This window comes from Myotis daubentonii, chromosome 6 (assembly GCF_963259705.1).
Source record: "Myotis daubentonii chromosome 6, mMyoDau2.1, whole genome shotgun sequence".
In the NCBI taxonomy this organism is placed as follows: Eukaryota; Metazoa; Chordata; class Mammalia; order Chiroptera; family Vespertilionidae; genus Myotis; species Myotis daubentonii.
This window is the reverse complement of record NC_081845.1, coordinates 94387980-94412941: the sequence shown is the minus strand read 5'-3', so window position 1 is coordinate 94412941 and position 24962 is coordinate 94387980. Positions and strand designations below refer to the sequence as shown.

The 24962-nt window shown below is 60.8% G+C and overlaps 1 protein-coding gene across 3 annotated transcripts in view; it reads right to left on the bottom strand.

Annotated features, from left to right (window-relative positions):
* The window catches only part of GRM4 (glutamate metabotropic receptor 4), a 104849-nt gene that overhangs the window by 35365 nt on the left and 44522 nt on the right, over positions 1 to 24962 (bottom strand). For all 3 annotated transcript variants that reach the window (XM_059701931.1, XM_059701930.1, XM_059701932.1), the window contains one exon: positions 20624 to 20840. In XM_059701931.1, coding sequence (XP_059557914.1) covers positions 20624 to 20840 — 217 coding nt within the window. The remainder of the gene's footprint in view (positions 1 to 20623; positions 20841 to 24962) is intronic.

Genomic DNA, 24962 nt, shown 5'->3' with positions numbered 1-24962 from the left:
CTGCTCCTCTGCAGCAGGCAAGGCAGCATGCCCCTGCCCCCACCCTGACCAGCACCCACCTCCCTTCCTGCCTCCTCCAGGCAGACAGAGCGCCTCCCTTCTCTCCTGAGACACCCACAGAACTCCCATGCCATGGTCAGGAGCTCACGGGGAAGGAGAGGAGAGAAGGAAAGAGGGCCCTTGGCAGGACCGGGCCCCCCAGTCCTGGGGCACAGGGAGAGCCGAAGGGCCCCAGTCCGCTGCCCGCAGCGCTGCCCGGCGCTAATGGCAGCCAGGCAGACACGGCTCCAGCTAAACCCTCCATATGGTTGCTTTCCAGTTAGAATCTGGGCCAATTGCAACATGTCTGCCCCAGCTGGGGAGACAGATGGACAAGAGGAGGAGGCTGGATGGGGTGAGGGGAGCCACCTGGCTGCAGCAGGGAGGGGCCCAGGGGCTGGGGAGGGCGGCAGGATGGAGTCAATTGTTCTCCAACAGGGAGAAACTCTTAGCTTAAGGAATCCCTCTGGGCAGCCCCTGCAAGTGGTCCTGGAAGCCCCACCTGCTGCCTGCCACCCAGGCATGTCTTGCAGGCTTCGTTTTGCTGGTGAAGGAAAAACTGGGTGACCACAGCGCTATCAGCGAGAATGTAAATCACAGGCACTTGAGATGAGAGCATGGCCTGAGCCACAAGGCAGGAGGGGTGGGGAGGGTAGGAGGGGCGGGGGGGAGGGGTTATGCAGAGCTCAGTGAACTATGGAGCCTCTGACCCACATTGACTATCTCTCTGCAGATGTTGCATTATTCATCTGAGGGCGGCCTCATCAGCACAGCTCCAATATACAGATGAGGAAACTGAGGCACAGAGGCTCAGGGCTTCCCCAAGGTCACACAGACAGTCACAGCAGAGCAGGGGTTGGCGACAGGCCGCCTGTCTCCCTCAGCCACCCCTTCAGCCCGTCCACTGTGTCATGACCCAGGCCACGTGGGGAAGGGGTTGGGGTGTGGAGTCAGGGGGACACCTGGGGGCCGTGAGCCTGGGCGTGTCTGGGGACAGCCCTGACCTGGGGTTGGCACCCACTGCTGTCCCTGCCCCGGGGTGAGACCCAGTGCCAACAGGGCCCCTTTGCGTTGCTGCCCAATTGTCAGCACGGCTGCTCAGGGGACCCCAGAGCAGGCGCACGGGGCTGGCTCAGCAGGCTCTTCCCTGGGGTGACACAGCCCCCAGGAGGGGGTGGCCCAGCATCTGCCTCAGCCGCCCTCCTGGCCCCCTTCCCCAGCTAGCGAGGACGGGAGGGGCCGGAGGGCACCCGCTGCAAGCCAGCACTCCTCGATCCTCACACGGGGGGGGGTGGGGTGGGGGGGGCAGGGGCTAACAGCCCATCCTACAGAGGAGCACACTGAGGCTCAGAGGAACTAAGCCGCCCGACAGCTCACACAGCGGAAGTGGGACTGCAATGCAGTTTGTGTGCAGAGCCCAGGGAAGGGAAGGCCTGGGTCACTGAGCCTGCTAACCCCCATCTCCGGCAGCGCCTCCCCAGCTCTGGAAGCACCCTGAGTCACACACCAAGCCCGCCAGCCCTCCTGTGTCAGCCCCTGCAGCGTGGCTCCGTCACCATGGAGACCGTGGCTCACACTCCCCTCAGCACCCTCTTCCAACCTCTGCACCAAGGAGGGGCCCTTCTTCACACCCTTCTCCCCCTCCCGGCCTCTCATTGGACAAAATAAGAACCCGTGAGTCCACTTGATAGTAAATATGGTCCCATCAAACCCGTGCAGCAAGGAGCAAGCCCACTCCCTGTCTCCGGGCAGGGCAGGAACCCTCCAGTGTCCCGGCTCCAGCACAGGATCACAGGAGGGGGGCAGGGAGGAGCCTGGGTCCCCATCGCCTCCAGGCCCTCCTGGGTCCCCCTTGGCCAGCCCCTCACTGTACACGCCAGGCACCCAGCCCCCTGGCAAGCACCCGGCTGCCATGTGCCAGCTTCAAGCTGCCGCCCGCCAAGCCAGTGCTCCCACTGCAGGGCCAGGGCAGGAAGCCACAGCCACCTGCCAAGAACAGCTGAGCACACGGAGGTGGCAGGGACCTCGGAGACCCCTGAGCCCACGCTGGGAGTGGAGGGAGGAGACTGAGGCCAGAGGAGGGCGGTGCCCACTCCAGGTGAGGCTCTCACCGGCACCGGGGTCAGCATCCAGGCCGGCCCTCTGACTGCTTCCCACCTGCTTGTCACTGTTACCGAGCCGCGGGACTAAAGCCCGCAGTGAAGTGGGGCACCCCAAACCTCCCAGGCCCCACTCCCCTCTCCCAGCACCCCGACTCCCACCCCCGCCCTCCCCCCACCCCCACCCTCTCCCAGCCCCACACTGCTGCTGCAGTGGCCTGAGCCCGCCCTAGCTCCACACCTTGCTCTCTCCGGTGCACTGCCCACCAGTCAACACTGGCTTATCCTTGGTCCCACCCCTCAAGGCCCTGCCTCTGCTACCAGAAAGCTGGACAGTGTGATGGACGGTGTCACTGGAAGGCTGACCGCAGCGGGGTGGGGGGGGGAGGGCGGGGGGCGGGGGGGGAGGGCGGGGGGGGGGGATGGGAGGGTTATGTTCTGTGAAGCTGAATGCCGAGTGCCTTCCGCCAGCACGTCCCCTCCTCACTCCGGCCCAGAGAAACGCGCCCGGGATGTGAGGACGGAGCACAGACAAGCGCACCACATGTGAAACAGCAGCATGGAGACAGCAGCGCAGGCAAGCTGTGGGGTCTGGACATGGGCTGTTACGGAGTCTCAGTAATGAGACAGCTCTCGGGAATCCGCGGACACCATCCTGACAACAAAGCTGCCTGGAGAGCAAGCTGCGGCAGGATCGTCCCTTTCCCGTAGTTTGAGGACCACACGCATTGAGCGTCACCTGTGGCCACGCACACATACGAGCAACGGCTACATGAAGGCAGGAGCTTGTCTGGTGGAGTCGCTGCCATCTCCCCAGTGCCTAGGCCAGTGGTCGGCAAACTTTTTAAACAGGGGGCCGGTTCACTGTCCCTCAGACCGTTGGAGGGCCGGACTATAGTTTAAAAAAACACTATGAACAAATTCCTATGCACACTGCACATATCTTATTTTGAAGTAAAAAAACAAAACGGGAACAAATACAATATTTGTATTTGCATGTGGCCCGCGGGCCGTAGTTTGAGGACCCCTGGCCTAGACCAGTGCCTGCACACACCAGGTGCTCAGCGAATGCTCCCGGAGTGGCTGACGAGGGACAGAGGGATCCCACCACCTTCAGGGTCATGGTGACCTCAGGAAGCGAAGGACAGGACAGGGCTCCACAGGGGGCTTCCAGGCAGAAGTCAGGAGCAAATACGGCAAAATGTACCAGCTTGGTAAATGTGGGCTCTGGGACCCAGGCCAGACACAGCGCTCGGACAGGAGTGAAGTGAAGGGGTCCCAGTCCTCACGTAGCTGCCTGATGGAGAACCCCCAGGTCCTCCCTTTGTCCCTTCATGAAATGGGGCCACTCGGCCACTCCTGGTCCCGTGGCATCCGAAGCAGCCGGGAGGGGGGAGGGGGCCTGCCAGGAGCTGCTCTTACCCTGCCAGCCAGCGGGTTCCTGAAATCCTACCTTCCCTGAGGTGGCTCCGACCTGGCCAGCCCCCTCCCCCGGCTCCAGCCACCTATCCTGACGCGAATGTGACATAGAGACTCCACTACCAAACTTGATCTCGGTTTCCTGTTATATTTGTGGTCTCTGCGACCTTTCCACTTGCAGTCTGGTGACCTTTCCCAGTGTCCTCTGGGTCCGGCCGATGAATCTGCCCCAGAGTCTGCCCCCTGCACTCCCCAAGGCCAGGGCTGGGTCTGTGTGCGCTTGTTCATTCATTCAGTAGACAAGTGCCCTGCTCAGTGCCTGGCACAATCGACCTTAGGAAACGACAGCAAGTAAGACCCCCTCCCGTGGGAACCAGGAGGGAGTCAGCCTGAGGAGACGCTCCTGCCCCGCAGGGCACACCTTGACAGGGAAGGCCCACTGGGCGCCAGGCCACCGCAGCCCCTAGACACTGAGCCGGCGTTCAACCTACACGCCTGCCCCACATCACCTCTGCCCTCCTCCACTGGGGCCGCACGCACTTCCTGAAGCCCAGTATGTTTCCGCCGGGTCAGATGCTGGGAGGCAGCCGTAAGGACACCCGGCTCCTCCCGTGCCACCACGTCACAGCGCAGGAGGGAAGGACACGGTCTTGGCGTCAGGGTAGAGGTGGAAGCAAGCGGGGCGAAGTGAAGCAGGGGCTGGGGAACCCCCAGAGGGCAGGGCGGCCAGGCAGGGCCAGCCGCTGGAGGCAGAGGCAGACCTGCACGCCCGGACCTTCCCGAGGAGCTGCCTTGCCGGAGAGCCGGGGACTGGGAACGCTCCAGACTTGGGAAGCGCGCCCTCGGCGAGGCTCTCTGCTGAGTGGCCGCGTCTCCCCGGCCGGGACTGTCCACGGTGGCCGTCCATCAGCACAGGTGACCCAGAGAGCCTGCCCGAGGGGCGCTCTTCTTCAGGCTCCTTCCAACTCCGTCATTCTCCCTCTCGCCAGGAGACCCACCTTGCAAGGTCTGGGCCTTCCCCAGGAAGGAGCTAAACGGCCAGCCTGCAGGCGTGAGGCGGCCCAGGTGACCACGATAGGGCACCGCATCCCCAGCACCCGGGGCACGGGGCGCCCACCTCCTTGCTCCAGCGCCCAGGGCCCGGGGCCGCATTCTGCAACCCAGGCTGCTCACTCTGCCCGAGCAGCCCCGGGCTCTGGGCTCAAACAGGGAGGGAAAATCCTCCTCTAGAGCATCGAGCAATTTCCCTGAGGCCCAGCCTCGCAGGGGGCACAGCCAGGTTTGTCCCATCCCTTCACAGTCTGAGCAAGTGACCTTTAAATTTAAAAAAGGGAGAAAAACAACGAAAAGACAAATTCTAGGAAATCAAGTGGAAAAACCTACATTACAGCAAAATGTGAAGGCAGCATATTGCAATGTGGAGAGAAAGGGGGGAGCTACACAACCCAAGGGGGACCCCCAGGCTCCCCTAGGTTCCCAGCAGAGAGGAAGGTGGGGGGAAGGCATGAGGGAGTCACCCTGGACCGTATGGCCTCACACACATGCACAAACATGCACACACATGCATGCACGCACCAACACATGTGCTCACACCGTCCTTCCTTCCTCCCCTCCCACTCCAAAACCAGGCCTTCTCCCCAAATTTGCACTCAGAAAAGGGAGCTACTCAGAGGGGCCAGTGACTAATAAGGTGCTACTTCTTTTTAATACGTTTTTATTTAATTTTTTTAGAGAAAGAGGAAGGTAGAGGGAGAGAGAGAGAGAAACATGGATGAGAGAGAAACAGCGACTGGCTGCCTCCGGCACACCCCCTCCTGGGGATGGAGCCTGCAACATCGGGCATGTGCCCTGACCAGGAATTGAACCAGCGACCTCTCGGTGCATGGGACAGCGCTCAACCAACCGAGCCCCACCGGCCTGGCATAAGCTGCTACTGTTGTTTCCAGGGAAAGGAGGCCTGTGCCTAAGTAAGTGGAGCTCTGTGGTGGGTCCCAGGCACCAGCACTGTGGCCAGGGGTGGGGGCAGTGAGGTGGGAAGCAGCCAGGCCCGAAGTGAGTGCCCCTAACCTGAGGCTATTCCAGGGTGAGCAGGACTGTGCAGGACAGTGAGGGGAGGTACAGAGCTCCACAGGGGGCTAGAGGTGGGGCCAGGGTTCAGGCCTGGTTCCCGGCACCGTCCCTTTCTGCTCCTGCTCCAGCCCCACTCCCACCATCCAGTCTCACTCCAGCCTCATTCTAACGCACAAGTCTGACACGTGGCTCCCTGCCTCGGTGGCTCCCAGTGTGTGCGCATGTGAGCATGTGCGTGTGTATGTGTGTGAGCATGTGTGTGTGAGCATGAGTGTGTGTGTGTGTGTGAGCATGTGTGTTGTGTGAGCATGTACATGTGTTTATGTGTGTGTGAGCATGTGCGTGCATGTGTGTGTGTGTGTGAGAGAGAGAGAGAGAGAGAGAGAGAGAGAGAGACCCTCGAGGCCAACATTTCCTCCTCAGGCCTGCAGCATGCCTCTCACCCTGGCCCCTAGCAGAATGCACCGTCTTACCACACCTGCTCCCCAACAGGCTTGCAGAAGCTGCTCCCTCAGCAGGAGGGCCCGGGCTGGTCACTGCGGCCCTGCCCTCGCTGGGCCTCGGTCACCTCCTCGGCGTCTTCCTCTCCACTCGGGGCCCCACGGGACCCAGCACGCATGCTGTGCCTGCTCCGTCCATGCTTCCTGGATGAATTAGCCGCCGAGCTCCCAGCTGGCAGGGCTGGGAGGGCGGCGTGGGAGGAGCTGTGAGCACAGGCGTGGGCAGAGGCTCTGCAGGAACCCAGGATGGCACCTGCACCTGCTCAAACCCTCCCACCTCCTCTGCGGCCTCCCTAACCCCACAGCCCACTGCGACCTCCCCTGTGTCACCACCTGGCCACGCTGAGTGCCCAGACGGCCGTGTGCACACCCACTGGCACCCACTTCGCACTTAGCACCTCCTCCATGCCAGGCTCTGGGCTACAAAGATAGTCCACCACAGTGTCTGCCCTGGCAGGACCCGCCCAGGAGGTCCTTGCACACACGTGGGCTGGGCCTCACGAACACCTGGACACCTCTTGAGTCCAGCCTTCTCTTGGGATTTTACTTCTCCATCTACATGTGAACTCCTTGCTATCGGCCCTGAGGAAATACACATGGGAAGCAGAACAGTGAAGTATAGGGTAGCTGAGCGAATTGTGGAGGCCCACGGGTCCCTGCCTGGCACCAGCTGGGCCAGCAGAGAAAGGCATGAATGCCAGAGGCAGTGGCCCGGGGGAGGGGCAGGCACTGTTTCCCACCTGGCCCTGGCCCCCGATGCACTCCATCGAAGGGCTGTGCAAAGCGTCAATGCGCACGCGTACAGCGCTCCGCCCCCCACTGAGGCAGAGGACGGGGTTCCTCGCTGTGAGACTTCACAGCTATTTAGCCTCTTTGGGCATCAGGCTTTCCACCTGCAGGGGAAGGACTTGAAGGAACCCCACCCTGTGAAACTGGAGTGCGGGTTAAATGTGATGGCGGCTGTGAAGGCCTGGGTCTGCCTCCTGGAGCCTGTGCCTTCAGGGAGTGGGCACAGCCTGGTGGGCGGGGCTGGAACGACAGGGACCTCACCACCCAGTTGGGGTCAGGACCAGGGATGTGGGTGCATGTGTCTGGGGACCAGAGGGACGGGTGCTGGGTAGAACCCCAGGCCATAGCTTGAGATCCTGGGGATTGTTCTGAGCAGGACACACATCCTTTCTTTCCTGAACAATCTCAGCACGCCCCCAACACACACACACACACACACACACACACACACACACACACAGGGCAACTCACACCCTCACAAATCAAATCACATACCTCACACAACCTCACAGTCACAACCCCTCACACAGAGACCCATGGCCCCACCCATCACGAGCATAAACCCAGAGACAACCTCCTACAGCCTCACCCACAGGACAGGCACACGGCCACACACAGGCACCCACACGGCCACACCTCTCCTGACCCCACAGTCACAAGCGCAGGCAGAAGCCACAGCGCTTCACACAACCACACTCATCACACCCTACACAGCCACACCCTACACGGCCACACCCTACACAGCCACACAGCCACACCCTACACAGCCACACCCTACACAGCCATACAGCCACAGCCACACAGCCACACCCTACACAGCCACACAGCCACACCCTACACAGCCACACCCTACACAGCCATACAGCCACACCCTACACAGCCACACCCTACACAGCCACACCCTACACAGCCACACCCTACACAGCCACACAGCCACACCCTACACAGCCACACCCTACACAGCCATACAGCCACAGCCACACAGCCACACCCTACACAGCCACACAGCCACACCCTACACAGCCACACCCTACACAGCCACACAGCCACACCCTACACAGCCACACCCTACACAGCCATACAGCCACAGCCACACAGCCACACCCTACACAGCCACACCCTACACAGCCACACCCTACACAGCCACACAGCCACACCCTACACAGCCACACCCTACACAGCCACACCCTACACAGCCACACCCTACACAACCACACAGCCACACCCTACACAACCACAACCTACACAGCCACACCCTACACAGCCATACAGCCACAGCCACACAGCCACACCCTACACAGCCACACCCTACACAGCCACACCCTACACAGCCACACCCTACACAACCACAACCTACAGCCACACCCTACAGTCACACCCTACACAGCCACACTCTACGGTCACACAGCCACAAACCTGCCCCAGCACCATTGGTGCCTCCACTGCTGCTGGCAATGGGCAGGGGTCACTGACTGGGTGGAGAGGCACCACACCTGCCATCCAACTCAGCCTCAGTGGCCACGTGGGACAGAGTCCTGTCTCCTCTGAAACCCTCTCCCTAGGCCACCAGACCTCACACCCAGCCCTGCCCCTGCAGGGAATGGGCCGGATCTGCCCGGGCACGGGCATCAGAGGGCTGGCCTGGTGTGGCTCAGGGGGCTGCCCGGGCACAGGCAGGGCCCATGTCCCAGCTCAATCACCTGCTTGCTCATCATAAAAGCCACTTCACCCACCCTCTCTGAACCTCCTTTTCTACGTGTATAAAACAAATGCATTGTCCTCACCCCAAACAAAGGGATCACCTGTGCACAGGCCGGCCGGGGGGGGGGGATATTTTGGGAGGGGAGGTTGTGGGCTTTGGGCGACCCGTCAGAGCATCTGGGGTGCAGCGCCCCTGAGCCCAGTGGCTGTCCCCTCCCCAAGAGGCGGCTGGGCAGCAGCAGCCTCGTTCAGAGCTGCATTATTCATGGCTCTCAGCTCTGAGCAGAAGGAAATTTGCTGAGTGATCGACCTTATATCTTAACACAAACCCATTTAGGCAAAACACCTTTGAAGCAAGAAACAAGGGAAAAAAATAGAAAAGGAAATGAAAGTGTTTTGAGGCAGGTGATGGTGGGAGGGGATTATTGGGGGGCAGGGGGGGCAGAGCACCGAGAGATGGCTGGCTCTTGGCCTGCCCCCACCCCAAGCCGCCCTGGGAGACCACTGCCCTGGCCCAGCCCCCAGGCCCCACTTCCCTCCCTCTCGGTGGTGAGAATGAGGGAAAACCACCATTTCTCAGACTTGATTCAAAGAAGGGGAGTCCAACCCCAGACTGCTGAAAGTTCATTCCGAGTCCTCAGGCCAGGAGCCACAACAGTGAGACCCACCACCCCTTCCCCATCTGCAGGGGGCACCCCTGGGGTGAGGTCACACAGCAGCTCCTCGCCCTTCCTCAGCCTCACAACTCCACGCGGTGCCACAGCAGGGCCACTCCCTCCACCTCAACTCGAGCTGGTGCTGGTCCCTCTCCCAGAAGCACCCTCCTGCTTCTCCACCTGCCATCCCCACCCAGCCGAGGGGCCCAATCTCTCCTCCTCCATCCCCCCAAACATCTCAGACCCGCCCCCATTCAGAACTCCTCGCTGCCCTCTTGCTCTCATCACACCCTCACGGCTGGCACTCATTACCCTGCCTGAGCTGTGGCCGGTTCTATAATTCTCATGTTCAGGGCGTGAGGGCTGGAGCCAGGCTGCCTGGTTCAGATCGCAGCTCTGCCGCGTCTCAGCTGTGTGGCTGTGGATGTTAGTTACCCTCTCTGGGCCTTGTCTCCTCATAACAGAATGTGAATGATAAGTGAGTTAATACATTGAAGTGCTTAGAACAGTGCCCAGCACGGAGCAGCCATTGATTTCGCAACAATTTGTTAAGCACCTCCCAGTGCCAGGCCCTGTCCTAGACCCTGAAGGTGTGGCCATGAATAGGAAAGAGGAATCCTGCCCTCGGGGAGCAGACATCCATCTGTGAAGTAGATGATGGATGCTAAAGAAAGAAAGAATGAATGAATGAATGAATGAATGAATGAATGAATGAATGAACGAACAGATGGACTAGTTAAGAGCTGGCCTATTGTCCAGGTCTTCATGCCCCATCTTCAGCTCCTGTCCCTCCACCTCCTCTTCCTGTCTTCCCATACTCACTCCCTTGCCCCATCCTGTCTTCTCCACTCCCCTCGCTCACTGTCACACACACACCCTGCTCCCTCATTATTCCACGGTCCCTCACGTTCATGCAGCACTCCTCAGTTTAATATTTTTTCACATGGTCTCTCATTAGATCCTCCCAATCAGCCCCGTCTTAGGTATTACGTCCAATGTACAGATAGGAAAACTGAGCCCCACAAACCAGAGCCTAGTCCTGGCTGCCTTTACCTTCCCTTTCTCCAGCCCATGCTCTTCCTCCTTCTCCTTCTCCACCTTCCTCTCCCTCCCACCTGCCGAGGTGACTGGCAAGTTGCCTCTTCTCTCTTCACTATGGGGCAGACAGGCAGTCCCTACTCCACCCCCGTCCAGTTCATTCTCCCCCCTCCTCTCTCCTATTGCTGGTCACTTTGTCCTCCTTCCTCTCCCTTGGGCCCAAGACGTCTGCAAATGGTCATTAGCTTTCCTTCCGGCTCATTAAAAATGAGGATTTGTGCAGATATCCATATGATCATTCTGTCTACAGAAAATGGAGCACAGCTATGATGCACCATGGAAAGCTGGGAGGAGGAGGACGGTCACATGGGAGGGGGAACCCCAAGCAGGAAGAGGCCAAGTGCTCACCCTTGGGGTCCGAGGCCTCGGAGGCAGCCCCGCTGCCCCTTCCGTGGCCTTTCCGATGGCTAATTCCCCTGCTTCCGTCATTCTAACCACAACCAACAAAGTAGGGGCCACAGTGATCCTCATTTTACAGATGGAGAAACGAGAGCCGAAGGAGAGTGGTCCAAAGACACACAGCAAGCCCGTGGCCAGCCCGGGGCAGCACGCTGCCATGTGTCACTCACCCCCTGGCGGGCTTGCTGCCCCTCCTCACTCTCAGAAGGTGGTGGCATGAAGGACCAAATTCGGTCACGAAGCTCCCCTGGGACTGACCCACCCACTCTTTTTTTTTTTTTTTTTAATTTTAGAGAGGAAGGGAGAGGGAGAGAGAAAAACATCAATGATAAGAGAGAATCATTGATCAGCTGCCTCTTGCATGCCCCCTACTGGGGATCGAGCCCGCAACCCGGGCATGTGCCCCGGACCAGAATCGAACCCGGGACCTTTCAGACCACAGGCTGACGTTCTATCCACTGAGCCAAACCAGCCTGGGCCCCACCCACTCTTCAAGGTTCCCCTCCCACCGCCCAGCCTCAAGGAAGACCCCCTCCCTCGTTCCCGCCCTGCCCCACCCCCACAACAGTTTAGCCAGATGCAGAGATTTTTGGAAACAACTGCTTCCAAACCTCTCATCCCAGCTGTAAAACTGCATTCAGATTTGCCTCATCCCTGAAAGAATTTGCAGCAGTGCCCAGAAATAAACATATTTGGCTCAAAAAAAATTTGATAACAAAATCGAGGGGAAGGGATCCGCACTTTACAAATGAGGCTCTAGCTCAGCGTGCACAGACTGCAGAGCTGGAGAGCTGACGGGAGCTTCCGGAATGTCTCCGGCCTTGGGGGGTGCCGCTATCCGTGGTGCTGAAGCCAGGAATGCCCGCGCGATGCCCCTCTCTCTGCCCACCGGCATCCTGACAGCAAGCCCAGTGGGCTCAAATGTCAAAGTACACCCCACATCTATCCTCACCCCCCGCCCACACACACACACACACACATTCATCACTTCTTGCCTAGATGAGAGCAGGAGCCTCCCCTCTGGCCTTCCTGCCTCAGGCCCACATCCTTTTGCCCACATGGCCAGCGGAATCTTATTAAATCTGAGTCCATTCACATCCCTCCTCTGCTCGCAGTCCTCCGCTGGCTCCCATCTTACTCGGAGCAAAGCCCAAAGTCCTCACAGTGACCCAGAGGCCCTGGGCGACGTGCCCTTTCCCTCCTGCCTCTTGGCTATTCCCCAAATGCCAGGCAGGCCCCCACCCCGGGCCACTGCACTTGCTGGTTCCTCTGCCTGAGGCGGTCTCCCCACAGATCTCCACGCAGCTCACGCCCACGCTGTGTCACCGCTGCAGGAAGGCCTTCCCTGACCACCTGCCCCCTCTGCCACTTACGCTGCAGTATTCTGCCTCCTGGCGATGCCCAGGAGCTCCTGTGTAAAATTACACAACGATGTACTTACTTGCTCACTGCAGGCTGTATCTTCAGTGTCATGACTCAATGCCTGGCGCACAGTAGGTGCTCAATAAATATTTATTCATCTAATGAATGAATCACTGTGCTGAGGTGGGGGAGGAAAGGGCTGAATAGCAGGAGACAGGAATGTCCCAGTTCCCTCCTTGCCAGCACAGTCCTGGGTCCCTGAAAACCCCAAGCCGGCACTGAAGGAGTGACCACTGAAGGAGGGGACATGTCCTGCCCCACCTCCCAGGCCTGTTATGCCCACTTTATAAAAAATATTATTGATTTCAGAGATGAAGGGAGAGAGGAAGAGAGAGAGAGAGAGAGAGAGAGAGAGAGAGAGAGAGAGAGAGAGAGATATCAGTGTCCTGCACGCCCCACACTGGGGATTGAGCCTGAAACCAGGGCATGTGCCCCGACCTGACTCAAACTATGACCTCCTGGTTTATAGATCGACGCTCAACCACTGAGCCACGCCGGCCGAGCCGTTCTGCCCACTTTTAGACGGGGCCTCTCACAGGCTCAGACAAAGCCGCACATGGCTGGTGACTCCTGTCACACACACCCCCATCATAGGAGTCACTCTGCCTCGTCCTTGCCTGGCCCCCTGGGGGGGGCGGTGCTCCTAGGTCCATCCATCTGACTGGCACCAGCGCTTCCCTGGAGAAGCAGGTGCAGGGAATCCCATGCCCCATTAAAAGGAGGGCTCGCCTCCCTCCCCTCGAGCTGCAGACCCGGGCAGTGCTGGCGTGGCCGAGTGAAAACCCCAGCCCTGCCCCCGACAAGGCCTCGGGCAGCCCGGCCATGGTCACTCCCCTGTACAATGGGGAGAGTTCTCAGGGCAGCTGTGCAGGGGCCAAGGTGGGGCCAGGCCTGGCAGCTTCTTGAGGACAGTTAATGACACCGTCCTAAAAATACGTACATTGAAACAAGAGGAAGTTCAGGCGTCTTCACAGGCCAGGCTGGCTGAGGGCCAAGGCAGGAGGCAGGGCCTTGGGGCCAAAGGCTCTGGGGGAGGCCTGGAGGGGGCACTCAGAATAACAAGGGCAAAGGGCCATGGGCAGCCCTTGGCGTGTCCACGGGCAGGAGCCCACTGAAGACCGCACATAGCCCTTTCCGGGGCTCACGGGTGAGGAACTGGGGGTTCAGGGAGGGGGAGTGCCTTGTCTGAGGTCACCCAGGAGTAGGAGATGGGCTGACACAGGCCCTCCCAGGACAGGCAGCAGCCACATACCGGCCGGCAGCAGGAAGTGTCAGGTGGGAAGGAAAGGAAACGGTGAGCCCGCAGGGCCGTTCTGAGCAGCAGAGAATAAGAGCTGGGGACTTGCCTTAGCTACATCTCCAAGGAGCTCAGCGGGGGGACTCTGAGGCCTGAACCGGGGGGGCAGGGCCTACATGCGCTCGGTGGAGAGGCTCAGGTAAGGGCAAGACAGTGAACTTGAGAAAATGGAGTTCAAACCAGGTTTAGGGATTTATTTTCAAAAGTATCAGAGGTCGAGAAACCAAAGAGGCTGAACGGGCTGGGGAAAATGGGTTGCTGTGGGCACAGGATGTGGCTGCTCTGTGGGCACAGGTCTGGGCCCAAAACAGGAGACACGCCGGAAACCAAAGGCCAGCCCTGTGGGACCCGGACCTCCATGTGGCAGCTGGAAAGCTTCGCCTGGTGAAGGGTGCGAAGACCAGGTCAGGGGGACCTCAGAGGTCCTGACGCAGCACCTTCACACTGGCGATGAACTAGGCTCAGAGGGGAAGGGACCCACCCAGGTCACACAGCCACCCAGAAGCAGAGCCAGGGCGAGACCTGGGCCAGGGTCCCCGCCCAGGCCCTCTGCCCCCCGACCCTGGTCAACAGTGAAGAAGCCCACACCTGTGACAGTGCAGTGCCTCCTGAGGGCCCCGGCTGTGCTGAGTGCTTCATCAGTGCTGACTCAGTGCTCACGGCAACCTGTGCGGCAGGTACTGTCACGATCCCCACGTCCCCAGATGAACCCTGAGGTCCGGAGACTTTATGTGGCGGCTCGAGGTGGCACAGCTCCGGGGGCAGAGCCAGCATCCAGGCTGTTAACCACTCTGCTCGACTGTGTCGCCCAGAAAAGGACAGGATTCAGAAGGCCAGAGCCACAAAGGGCTGCAACCGGCAAAGGGAAGCTTTTTTAAAGCCCAAAGAAATCTTCGAGTGTCTGTGCCACAAAGGAGGCCAGAGAGAGAAACGGCTGCTTCCGTCCACGAGGGAAAGGCGGACCCCCAGAGCAGCAGGCTCGGGTCTGACACCCTGCTCACTCCGTCAAGCTGAGGCGACTCCAGATGTCACTCCATCTTCTGCGCCCATCGTGAGGGGCCGGGGCGAGCACCTCGAGGCGGAGAGAGCTGGGAAAGTGACACTCAACCCAGGGGACTCGCAGCATGAAGAGGCCAGAGCGGCAGAGAAGTCAGAGTGGACAGGCGAGATCCCCGCGGCGGGCCAGGCGGGCGCGCGGTTCATCTTCATGGCGGGACACAGACTGACCTGACAGCCGCCACGCAGTCACATTAACGCCAGCACCTTGCCCGTGTCCGAGTGCCAGCCAGGAGACTCGGCGCGCGTGTGGCAGGCCTCGTGGCTTGACCGGAGGTGCCCGGGCCAGGTCCATTTAATCTCCACCCACGGAGAGTGACGGTGGCACAGGGGAGCTGACGATGCGATGGGTCTCAGGTTCAGGGAGGCCTGGTGGATGAGCTGGAATGGTGGCGACGGGCTTCTGAGCGGGCCCACTTCCCTCCCACACCCTTGGAGAATGCATGGTCAGCGGGCAGGGCGTGCCAGGTGCCAGCTGCCAGGTCCCAGGCTGTGAGGCAACTGGAGGGACAGTCCAGAGGTCTCTTCCTGAGAAGATGCTGCAAAGCATCCCACTGTCATAAACACCAACCCAGTGGCAGGGCCCCCCCTGCTTCCAGCCCCCCATCCCCTCGGCTAATGCCAAACCCTTTCACCTGGCTGGGGCAAGAAGGCTGCGTGCTCAGGCTCATCCCCCCCCTGCTGGCCCGTCAGCCCTGAGCCAGAGGCCACTCCCTGAGGTGCCCCATTGGACACCCATCCCCTGGGCCTGAGGGACGGTTCATTTCCCAGCTCTGCTCCGAGAAGCCGCCTCAGTAAGGAGTTTCAGCGAATGTCTGAGGTGTTTGCAGAACGAGCCAGGCTCGTGGGAACAGGCCCTGACAGCCTTTGCTTCTAAGAATGTGGAGTCAGCGCGCCGGAGGACGCAGCCCGCAGGGTCAGGCTGGGCCCTGGGATGAGCTGACGCCCACCTGCTGCAGAGGAGAAGAGGAAGCCCGAAGGGCAGTGACGTGCCCGAGGGCACAGGGCTGGTCATCTGCTCACCCATGTGTCCATTCTACAAACACCTGCTGTGTAAGGGAGGGCGAGGGCACACAGTCAAGTGCAAGAGACAGAGGGAGAGGTCACTGCACTAGCTCCCCGGGGGGCGATGCTGGGGAGACTGTCCCTGCCCAGGTGAGCAGCGCTGCTGGTGGGAGGAGGTCAGGGGAGCCTGAGTGAGGAGGGGCCTTGGCACTGAGCCTTGGTGGGCAGGGAGACCCCTGGGCCCTAACAGGTTGCGTGGCAGGTGTTGATGGTGGGTGCTCATATAATCTCTCAGGCAAGCAGGTGTGACCCCAAGTGCCAAAAAGTTTAAAAATACAGGGTTGTCCTAAAAGAAACTCTGCTCAGCTCCCTTTCTTTCTTTCTTTTTTAAATATTTTATTGATTTTTTTACAGAGAGGAAGGGAGAGGGATAGAGAGTTAGAAACATCCATGAGAGAGTAACATCGATCAGCTGCCTCCTGCACACCTCCTACTGGGGATGTGCCCGCAACCAAGGTACATGCCCTTGACCGGAATCGACCCTGAGGCCCTTGAGTCCACAGGCTGACGCTCCATCCACTGAGCCAAACGGGTCAGGGCTGCTCAGCTCCCTTTCACGTTGGCCCCTGTCCTGTGGCCACGAGGGCCAGGCCAGGCCCCTCGCCGGGGTCCCATCTGCCTCGTTCACTCCTACCTCCAGACTCTCGCTCATGCTGTTCCCCCACCTGGCAGGCCCGTTCCATCCTCTGCTGGTCCAGGCACCCTCCCCCAGCCCGGCTGGCCTGCCCTCGGCTCGGCAGGGCCCCTGCAGCCCCGGAGTGTCTCTCTTCACGTCAACAGATGCATCCTGCACCCCTACATTCACTCACTCAGCACCTACTGCTGGCAGGGCAGGGCACCGCGCCTCCCACGCCCACCGAGAGCCAAGCACCTCTCCACGCCTGCAGGTGTGAAATAAATGTGTGCGGCTCAGGCCAGTCGGGAGGCTCAAGTGGGTCTGCAGGGCCCAGCCTCTCCCTTTCCCGTCCTCCGAGGCAGGCACCGTGGGAGACCTGAGAGGAGGCTGAACCCCACATCTCAGCCTGAAGCCGCTGCAGACGGGCCCTGAGTCTTCACAGCCCTGCCTCTGCCCCCCCCCCCCCAGAAAGGACTTCTGTCCTCAGTGAGTCGGTGGAGGCTCAGAGACAGCAGGGAGCTCAGTGGGGACGGAGGCTGAGTCCCAGGGCAGCCTGGCCTGACCCAGAGGCCGCTGCTCTGCCCGCCTCAGCCTGCCGTTCGGGAGGCTAGGAGAGCAGCCTCGCAGGCCCAGGGGTGGGAGGGGGGCTAAAGAAGCGGGAGGTTGGGAGCTGGATTTTGTGGTCAATCATCCATTTCACAAACACTTACTGAGCAACTACTATGTGCCCGTCAGGGACTGTGCTAGAGGCTGGGAATGCAGCAGAGAACAAAACAGGCAAAAAGCCTCTGGCCTGGTGGACCATAAACAATTAAAAATGTACTTGTCCAGTGCTTTAAAGAAACCACAGGGAAGAGGGGATGAAGAGTGTGAGACACGGTGATCAGAGGCCTCCCTGAAGAGGGGACACCAGGGAAGACACCTGAATGCGCTGAGGATGTGGGCCACACGGCTATCCAGGGAAAGAGCTTTCTGGGCAGAGGGACCAGCCAGTGCAAAGGCCCTGAGGTGGGCTTGAGCCTGGAGCGTTAGAGAGAGAGACAGAGAAGTGGGAGGAGATAAGGAGGGGAGGGTAGGTGAGGGAGGGCAGCAGAAAGGGACTCTCTAAGGGCCCCCCTTTAGGGGTTCTGGATCCTGGGGGTGCGGAGGGCAAGCTTCTCCTCTCTGGTCTCCCAGAAACATGAGCACCCGGAGGGGCTGGCACAACTCTTTCCAGCTGGTCTAGCTCTTCCCCAGCACCTCGCAGCCTCCAGGAGGCCCGTGTTCCGTGTACAGCCAGGGAAGCTGAGCCCAGAGATTTCACACAGCCAGGGCCCTCCCAGTCACCACCTGTGCCCACGCCGATGCCACTGCACTGACAGGGGCCATCGAAATACAAGTCCGAGGCTCAGCCCTGGGAGTTGGAGCTGGCGGTCGGGCAGCAACAGGTTGGCTCATCAGCATCGCTGGAATAGCCACGGGGGACGCAGGAGCATGACAGGGAGATGCGGCCTCGGGACTTCCCACTGTGCAAGGACAGGGTGTCCCCCGGGAGCAGGCCTGGGCCCGAAGCTCTTCCTGCCACTCGGAGAAAGGCCATGCTGTCCCCACCCGGGGAGCACAGGGCGCTGGAACTGCTCACGGAGAGGACCCAACCCAAACCCCCGTGAGCCCCCGGATGGGCCCTGCTTTCTTCAAGCCCCATACCAGTGTCCGGCAGTGCCGGGCGCTCCCCGGGGGCCCCCAGAGGACAGAGCTGGCTTCCAGTCCCAGCTCCTCTGCATCTGGCTTCATGGCCTTGGGAGACTGACCTACCCTCTCTGGCCTCAGTGTCCTCATCTACAAAATGGGCATAATTATGCAGGTCCCAGAGCCCAGCACACAGTAGGTTCCCAGAACCTGCTGGCCGAGCCCTGGCCAGGGCTCTGTGTGCACACCCTGCCCTCTGCCCCACTCCCTGGTGCTCCCCTGAGCAACTCACTGATGATTTACACTTCAGAGGACAAATCAATACCGTATACGGCCAAAGACATCTTTAATCTCTCGCAGGGAAGAGGCTACAAGGTACAGTGGCCTCTTTCTCCTGGTCATTCAATTCTCATTTCAATTTGGCCAGCTGGAGCGTGGCTTTCTCTCCTGTTCTTTTCACTCACCTAGAGACGGCCCTCCAATCGAACTTCTTTCAGCAGGCAGGGCGCGGGACCGAGCTGCCCACAGGCCAGCGCAGGCCTAGCCAGCGCCCCAGGGCTATGCACCCTGCCCGGTGACAGCGGGAGCCTCTGGGGACATGGGAGGTGCTGCCAGGGGGAAGGCAGGCCCTCCGCAATGGGCTGAGAGCAGGGGGCAGCGGTACTGTGAGGGGCACCTGTGCCAGGCAGCAGTCCCTGAGCTGGAGGCTCTGGTAGAGTAGCTAGTTCTCTTACTTTTCTAGAAGTCCTCAAAAGTCTTGAGTAGACATTATATTTTCTAACTACCCAATGTCTGATTACTGTAGATGCTAATGGGAATTTATATGGAATCTTAGCTTCAGATAAAATGCAATGCCCAGACCTCACCCATATCTCATGCCTTAATTCTGCACACTCGCAGGTGCACATGTGTGTGTGTGTGTGTGTGTGTGTGTCACACGGGCTGACCCACACGGGTCTCAGTTAATGCAGTGGGAAATGAGCAGAAGACAGGGTGACAAGAAAACAAGAGCAGCTCAGACCTCTAGTCCTGGAGCTAGACTCCCAGAGTTCAAATCCCTTCTCCACTCATAGCGCGCTGTGTGACCTGCTGCAGGTATTATTGGGCCTCTCTGTGCCTCAGGTCCTCCCTATGAAATGGGGTACCAACCTCACAGGGCAGGAGGAGTGCCCAGGACAACAGGCATAAGACAGGTGCTCAGCACTGCTGGGCACACAGGGGGCTAGGAAGTACTGGGGGGAGGGGGACTGCCAGGTCCCTCACAGCAGGGACTGACCACAACGGAGCCCTGAGATGCAGAACCTCTGCCCCTGCCCCCATCCGGCACCTCTGTCCCCAAATCCTGCCGAGGTTGCATCTTAAACAGAAAGGCAGGGGACTTGTGTGGAGAGAAACCTGGAAGCAGGGGCAAGGGCCAGCCCAGAGTCAGCAGAGGAGGCGGCACGCAGACAGCCAGGGGGAGGGCTGCAGCAGAGTCCGCCACTGCCACCGTGTCTCGGGTCTCGGGCAGCTGCCACCCACATGGCTGGAGTGGGAGTGGGCTCAGCCCAGCCCCTTCCCCCTGCAGGCCGGGCTGTGGGAGTGGGAGTGGCCTGAGATGGGAGCGGCTCAGGCAGCCCCTTCCCCTGCAGGCCCGGCTGCGGGAGTGGGAGTGGCCGCAGCCGCAGCCATCAGTCAGTGCCGCCCCACTTCCACAGGCCGCCCTCTCCGCCAGGTCACAGGCACCCGGAGGGTTTGGCTGTACAATTAAAGAGGCTTATCCAAGATTTATAGCGGGATTATGCCCGCAGGGTGTTACCGACGCCAGCCGCTGGACACTGTGGTCCTTAGAAAAAGCAATTAGAGGCCGGGTTATGTGGGTATAAATATACAGACGCCACCCCAAGGTCAAGGTGCCACAGGAGCTATTTAGAGACACGGCCTTGGGAGAGGCCAGGAGAGGGCGGGCGGAGGGGCCCTCTCTGCAGGGAGGTGGGGCTGCCTCCCACTGCCCCCCCCTCCAGACAGGGCTCACCTGCTGCAGGAGCCACCGCAGGCAGAGAGGGGCTTCCCTCCCTCAGCAGGGCCACCCAGAGGTGAAACCCTGTTATGTCAGCCGCTTACCGCTTACCGCTGGCTGATAGCTAGAGTTTCTGACGCAATTAAGGGAAAGCAGTGAGCTTAACCCGGGGAAGGAGGCCTGTTGGGGGGAGGGGGGTCCTCAAGGAGAGCAATTCACTTTCCCACGTTCCTCAAATCCCACCCACAGCACCGACCCCACGGAGGGGGAGCCAGCAGCAAGATGTGACCCACGGCCCCGCCCACGCCCACCAGGCTGCTCAGTCTTAGGGACTCCAAGTTCCTGATCCCGCAAAGGTGCTTCAAGAACCTGCTAGCTGGGCCCTGACACCCCCTTAAAAAGGCCACCTCCCCCCCCCCCGCCCCCCGCCGAGAGCAGCGGCTGTCCACCAGCTCCCACACCAGGAACACTGCCAGTCCCTCCGCGGCCTGGCCACACCTGGCCACCTCTGCTAAGTCATTCACACCCGCCCTCGCCCCCAGGAGCCACCCAGCTCCCGGCAAGGCCATGGCCCAGTGCTCAGGGGAGAGGCTGCGGCCCACAAGGGCAGGGCCCAGGGCAGGCAGAGCCCACACAGGACCCAGCATGTGGCTGGGGGGCAGTGCACAGCGTGGTGCTGTGGCAGGCCCCCCCATTCCCGAGAAGACCCTGCAGGCGGCACCTGACTCACCGTCCTCTCGGGACTTCTGGATGAAGGCCTCCACGCCACTCTCGCCGTAGCTGCCCTCCGAGGCCAGCGTGGACACGTAGTTCCACTTGAGGGCGCGGACGATGTCCACCATGGCCTGGGCCTGGTACGTGTCCGAGGGCACCACGCGGGAGAAGAAGTCGTAGCGGCTGTTGTCACTCAGGTCCGGGGCTGTGGAGGCGTAGCTGATCTGGGGGATCTAGAGGTGAGAGGGGCCACTAATGGGGGCGGTTGGCACCCCCACCCTGCCCATCCAGCACCGCACCCCGACACACCAACCTCCCTCCTGTCCCCCAGCCCTTCCAGCAGGCACTGCCTCCTCGAATCCTGGGGGAGACCCTGTGACATGGAGGAAACTGAAGCCCAGAGAGGGTGGGCAAATGGTTGGCCGGCCTTGCCCCTGGCCCCAGCCCAGGTCCTGATGCCGCCCACCTCCAGTCAGCTCTCCCTGCCCCTGTGCCCCTGTGGCCCTCCCCACTCCCAGCAGGAGTGAAGCTGGCATCAGGTGAGGAAGTGCCTGGCATGTCGGCATCAAGCCCTCCTCCAGAAAGTCTCCCAGCAGCTTACCTGGTCCTGTGGCTGGTGGTCCCCCAACAACACACCAGGAAGTCACCGGGAATCTCACATATGCACACACATAAATGTGTACATGTTCACATGTGCACACATGCATCTATACATAGGCACACACATACATGCATGTGTGTACACACCCCAGGGACCGCTGGGTGCCTTGATTTACATAAAGAGTTGGAAGATCCCAGCCGGGGAAAATCCCCAGGTGTGTGGGATGGTGTGGCCTGGGGATGGGGTGGGGGATGGTAGTAAGAGGGGACCCTGAGGGTCCAACTCCTTTCCCTAGGGAGCCCCTGGGTCACCACCCAGCAGACCCTGTCCCCAGGCTCCAGCTCCCCCTGCCCCGCCCTACCCTCCCATGGATGGAATCCCAGGAGGCCAGAGCGGGTGGGGCCTTGGAGAAATCCCTCTCTCATAGTCTGGGACTCAGGGCCCAGAGAGGCAGGGGCCCACCGCCCCAGACTCGAGGCCCGCTGTCCCAGCTCCCACTTACCGCGGCCGCCGTAGAGCACCTTCCTGGCCCACAGCCCCGCCTCCCCACCCCCAGGCAAAGGTGAGATGCAGAGCCCTTAAGCTGCCCTGCCTCCTGTGGTTGACATCCACCACCTTCAAAGCATGCGGAAGGGGCCGTGTGGACCTCCTGCGCCTCCCCTCCTCCCGGCCCGCACTCACGGCCCCAGTGCCCTCCGCACAGGCGCACTGCCCGGGCTCTGCAGGGGTGCTCAGTGCTCCGCGCTCTCCATGCCCACCTCCGTGCACACCAAACGCACTGTTCCTGTGCCCTCTGCCCTGCCCTCAGCTGTCCAGGGTGACAGGGTGAAGGGGTGGGCATAGTGATCTGGGCTGATGTCAAACCTAAGATTCCGCTGAAGGAATCACTAAGTCAGTCTTGGCCACAAACACTCGTGGCCAGAGCTTTCGTCCCTGCGGCAACTGAGGGTGGGAAATGTCTGGGCGAGAGGCTTGGGGACGCCCCCAGGATAAGCGGTTGCCCCCCTAGCCTGTGCCTCTGCTGTCCCCATCCCCAAGGAGAGTCAGACGCACCTTCCACTGAGGAAAAGGGCACGGCCAGCTCGGCCGCGGCGATGTCCCCAGCAGGGCCCCACTGAGCTCACTCGTGGGAAGGGACCCAGTCCCTGGGAGGCTTGGGGAGGCCCAGGGGAGGGAACCAATGATCGTTCTGGGTTTTCTGGGCAACTAAGCCCCTCTCGGTGCAGTTCTGTGCTCATTCACTGCAGCACCCTCTGTACAGCAACACTTGGAAACAACCTGGTGGAAGAAGCTATGGCCGTACAAGGAATACTATGCAGCTGCGAAAAAGAACAGGCCGCTTTCCAGGCACTGCTCTGGGCCGCTCTCTGAGACACGGGGTCAAAACAACAGCGACAGAGGAGCAGGGTGCAGCCCTGGCGCCCCTACTGTGTGAGGGGCTGTGCATACCCGGCCATAAACACACAGGTCTGCAACGAAACGGTGAAGGCGTCTCTGGGGAGGGAACCATGGCTGGGGCAGGGTTGGGCAGGGACCTTTCACCGTATACCCTTTGTGCCTTTTGCATGTGGAATCATGCAAACATAGCCCTTAGAACACAAGCACCTGTGAATCTAGGTGAGCACATGGGCCCCTCTCCCGCCTGTGCCAGCAGGGTCTCTGCCTGGGAGAACACTTAGCTGAAAACACCCATGTGCATGCGTGTGTTTGGAGCCTGCCTGTTCTCAGACGGCCGTGCTAACCTGCAGCCACACACACCCTGTCTGGTGGGTCTGCCGGCACACACGCAGGCCCGGGACCACTGGCTCCCAGACTGACAGCAGCCAGTCCAGCCCACACCGCCCGAGAGGAGAGGGGGCGTCTCGGCCCCCTGAGGGCTCAGTCTCCTGCGGCCGGTGTTTTGTTCATGGCTTTTCTGAAAAGGCAGGAGTGAACCCCCTACCCTGACCTGCACGAGGCCGACACCCCAAGCCAATTGGGTGGATGTCTACCACCGCAGCTGCCCCAGGGCCACCTGACAGAAACCCCACCCTCCTGCTGTGAGCTTCAGCGTTTAGAAGCACCTCCTCCGTCCCCTTCCCCATGCTGGCACGCACGGAAGCTCCCAGGGCACACGGAAGCTCCCAGCGCACTCTGGAGCCAGCCTGCCCGGGCTGTGCCACCCGCTTTGCCCTCCTGCGAGACCTTAGGCAAGCGAGAGGCCTCTCCAGGCCTCAGTTCCCGCTCTAAAGTAGTCATAGCAACAATGGAGAAGACCACATTAGTGAGTGCCCGCAAAGTGCTTAAAACACAGGGGCCCTCAGCAAACACTAGAGATTATTACTGGGAGGGAGGCAAGGCTGGGGCCCTTGTGCCCATTTTACAGATGAGGAAAATGAGGCTCTGAGAGATGAAAATGTCCTGAGTACCAGAGCCAGGTGATACCTGCAGCAAGGCACAGGGAGCCGCTCCACCTCCCTGTTCACCACCCCTGAGTCAGGCCTCAGGCGCTGCTCACCCTCCCAGCTGACCCTGCTCCCTCTGCTCTGCCCACAAGCCAGGCCAGGCAGCCGAATGAGGCTGGGGTCCTGCAGCCACCTCTGCCCCTAGCCCAGCCCAGGCCAGGGCCCATGCAGACCTGGGAGCCCGCCTGCCTGCCTCATCCCCTCAGCCAGGGAGCAGGGACCATGCACGGGGCGGGCAGACCTGGAGCCAGCTGCCTGTTCCAGACCCTCCCAATCCCAGGTGCCGGAGGCCTCGAGCACCGGACTCTGAGCATCGCTTTTCTTCAGATGAAAGGCAGCCGGGCTTTCAGGTGCATGACAGCTACGCGGGCAGGGATGTGCGGGTCAGAGAGCTGGCCAGAGGCCAGCTTCCAAAGGCCTGGCCTGCACGGTCCCCACCAACACCCCTCACCCCTGAACCAGAAGTGCCTCCGCTGCACAGACACTGCCCTGAGGAGCAAGAGGTGTCGCCCGCGGGGAGGGGTGTCCCACTGAGAACCCGCACAGTCGGTGCGGCACACCCCATGGAGCAGGAGCACCTTCTGCCCGCCGGTGCCGGCACGGACGCTCAGCACGGACGCTCAGCATGGACGCTCGGCCGGACGCACGGACATAAACAACCCATCTTAGAGACTAGCCCGGGGAGGGCGGGGCGGGAAAAGGAGGTCCTCCCGGCTGAAGCGCTGGGTGTGGGGCACCAGGAACTCCTGGGGCCTCGCAGGGCAGCCGGCGAGAGTCCCACTGCCCGATGCCAAGGAGAGACAGCCCTGACCAGGCCCGGGGTGACAGCGTCAGGAGCAGAAGACAAGAGTGACCCCAGCCGCACACCCACACCCCTGGGCGCCCCCACAATTACTAAGAACAGAGAAGGGACTTCCTAAGCTTGGGAAGCAGAGGCGCCCCAGGCAGGGGACTGGGCTGGGGGCCGGGGGGGCTGTGGAAGGACAAGGACAGGCCCAGACAGAACCCCCCGCCCCACAGCCTCCTCAGGGCCACACACTAAGGGCCTCCCCACACTCACTGAGCCACTGAGGGCACGCGGGTCAGGCGTTCTCATTAGTCAGACCTCGTTACCCTGCTCTGTGGACACGGACCGGCCGTGACTCCCAGCCCGAGCATCCAATCACCCAGGCCTGGCCCTGGGCCGGCAGACCGATGCCCCAGTGCCACCGATCGTCTGCACAGCCGGCCACGCGGGCAAGCCCTGACCGGGCCTTCTGCCCAGAGCTGAGCCTGCTGCTCTTCCCACCCCAGGGCGCTCGGCCTCCCAG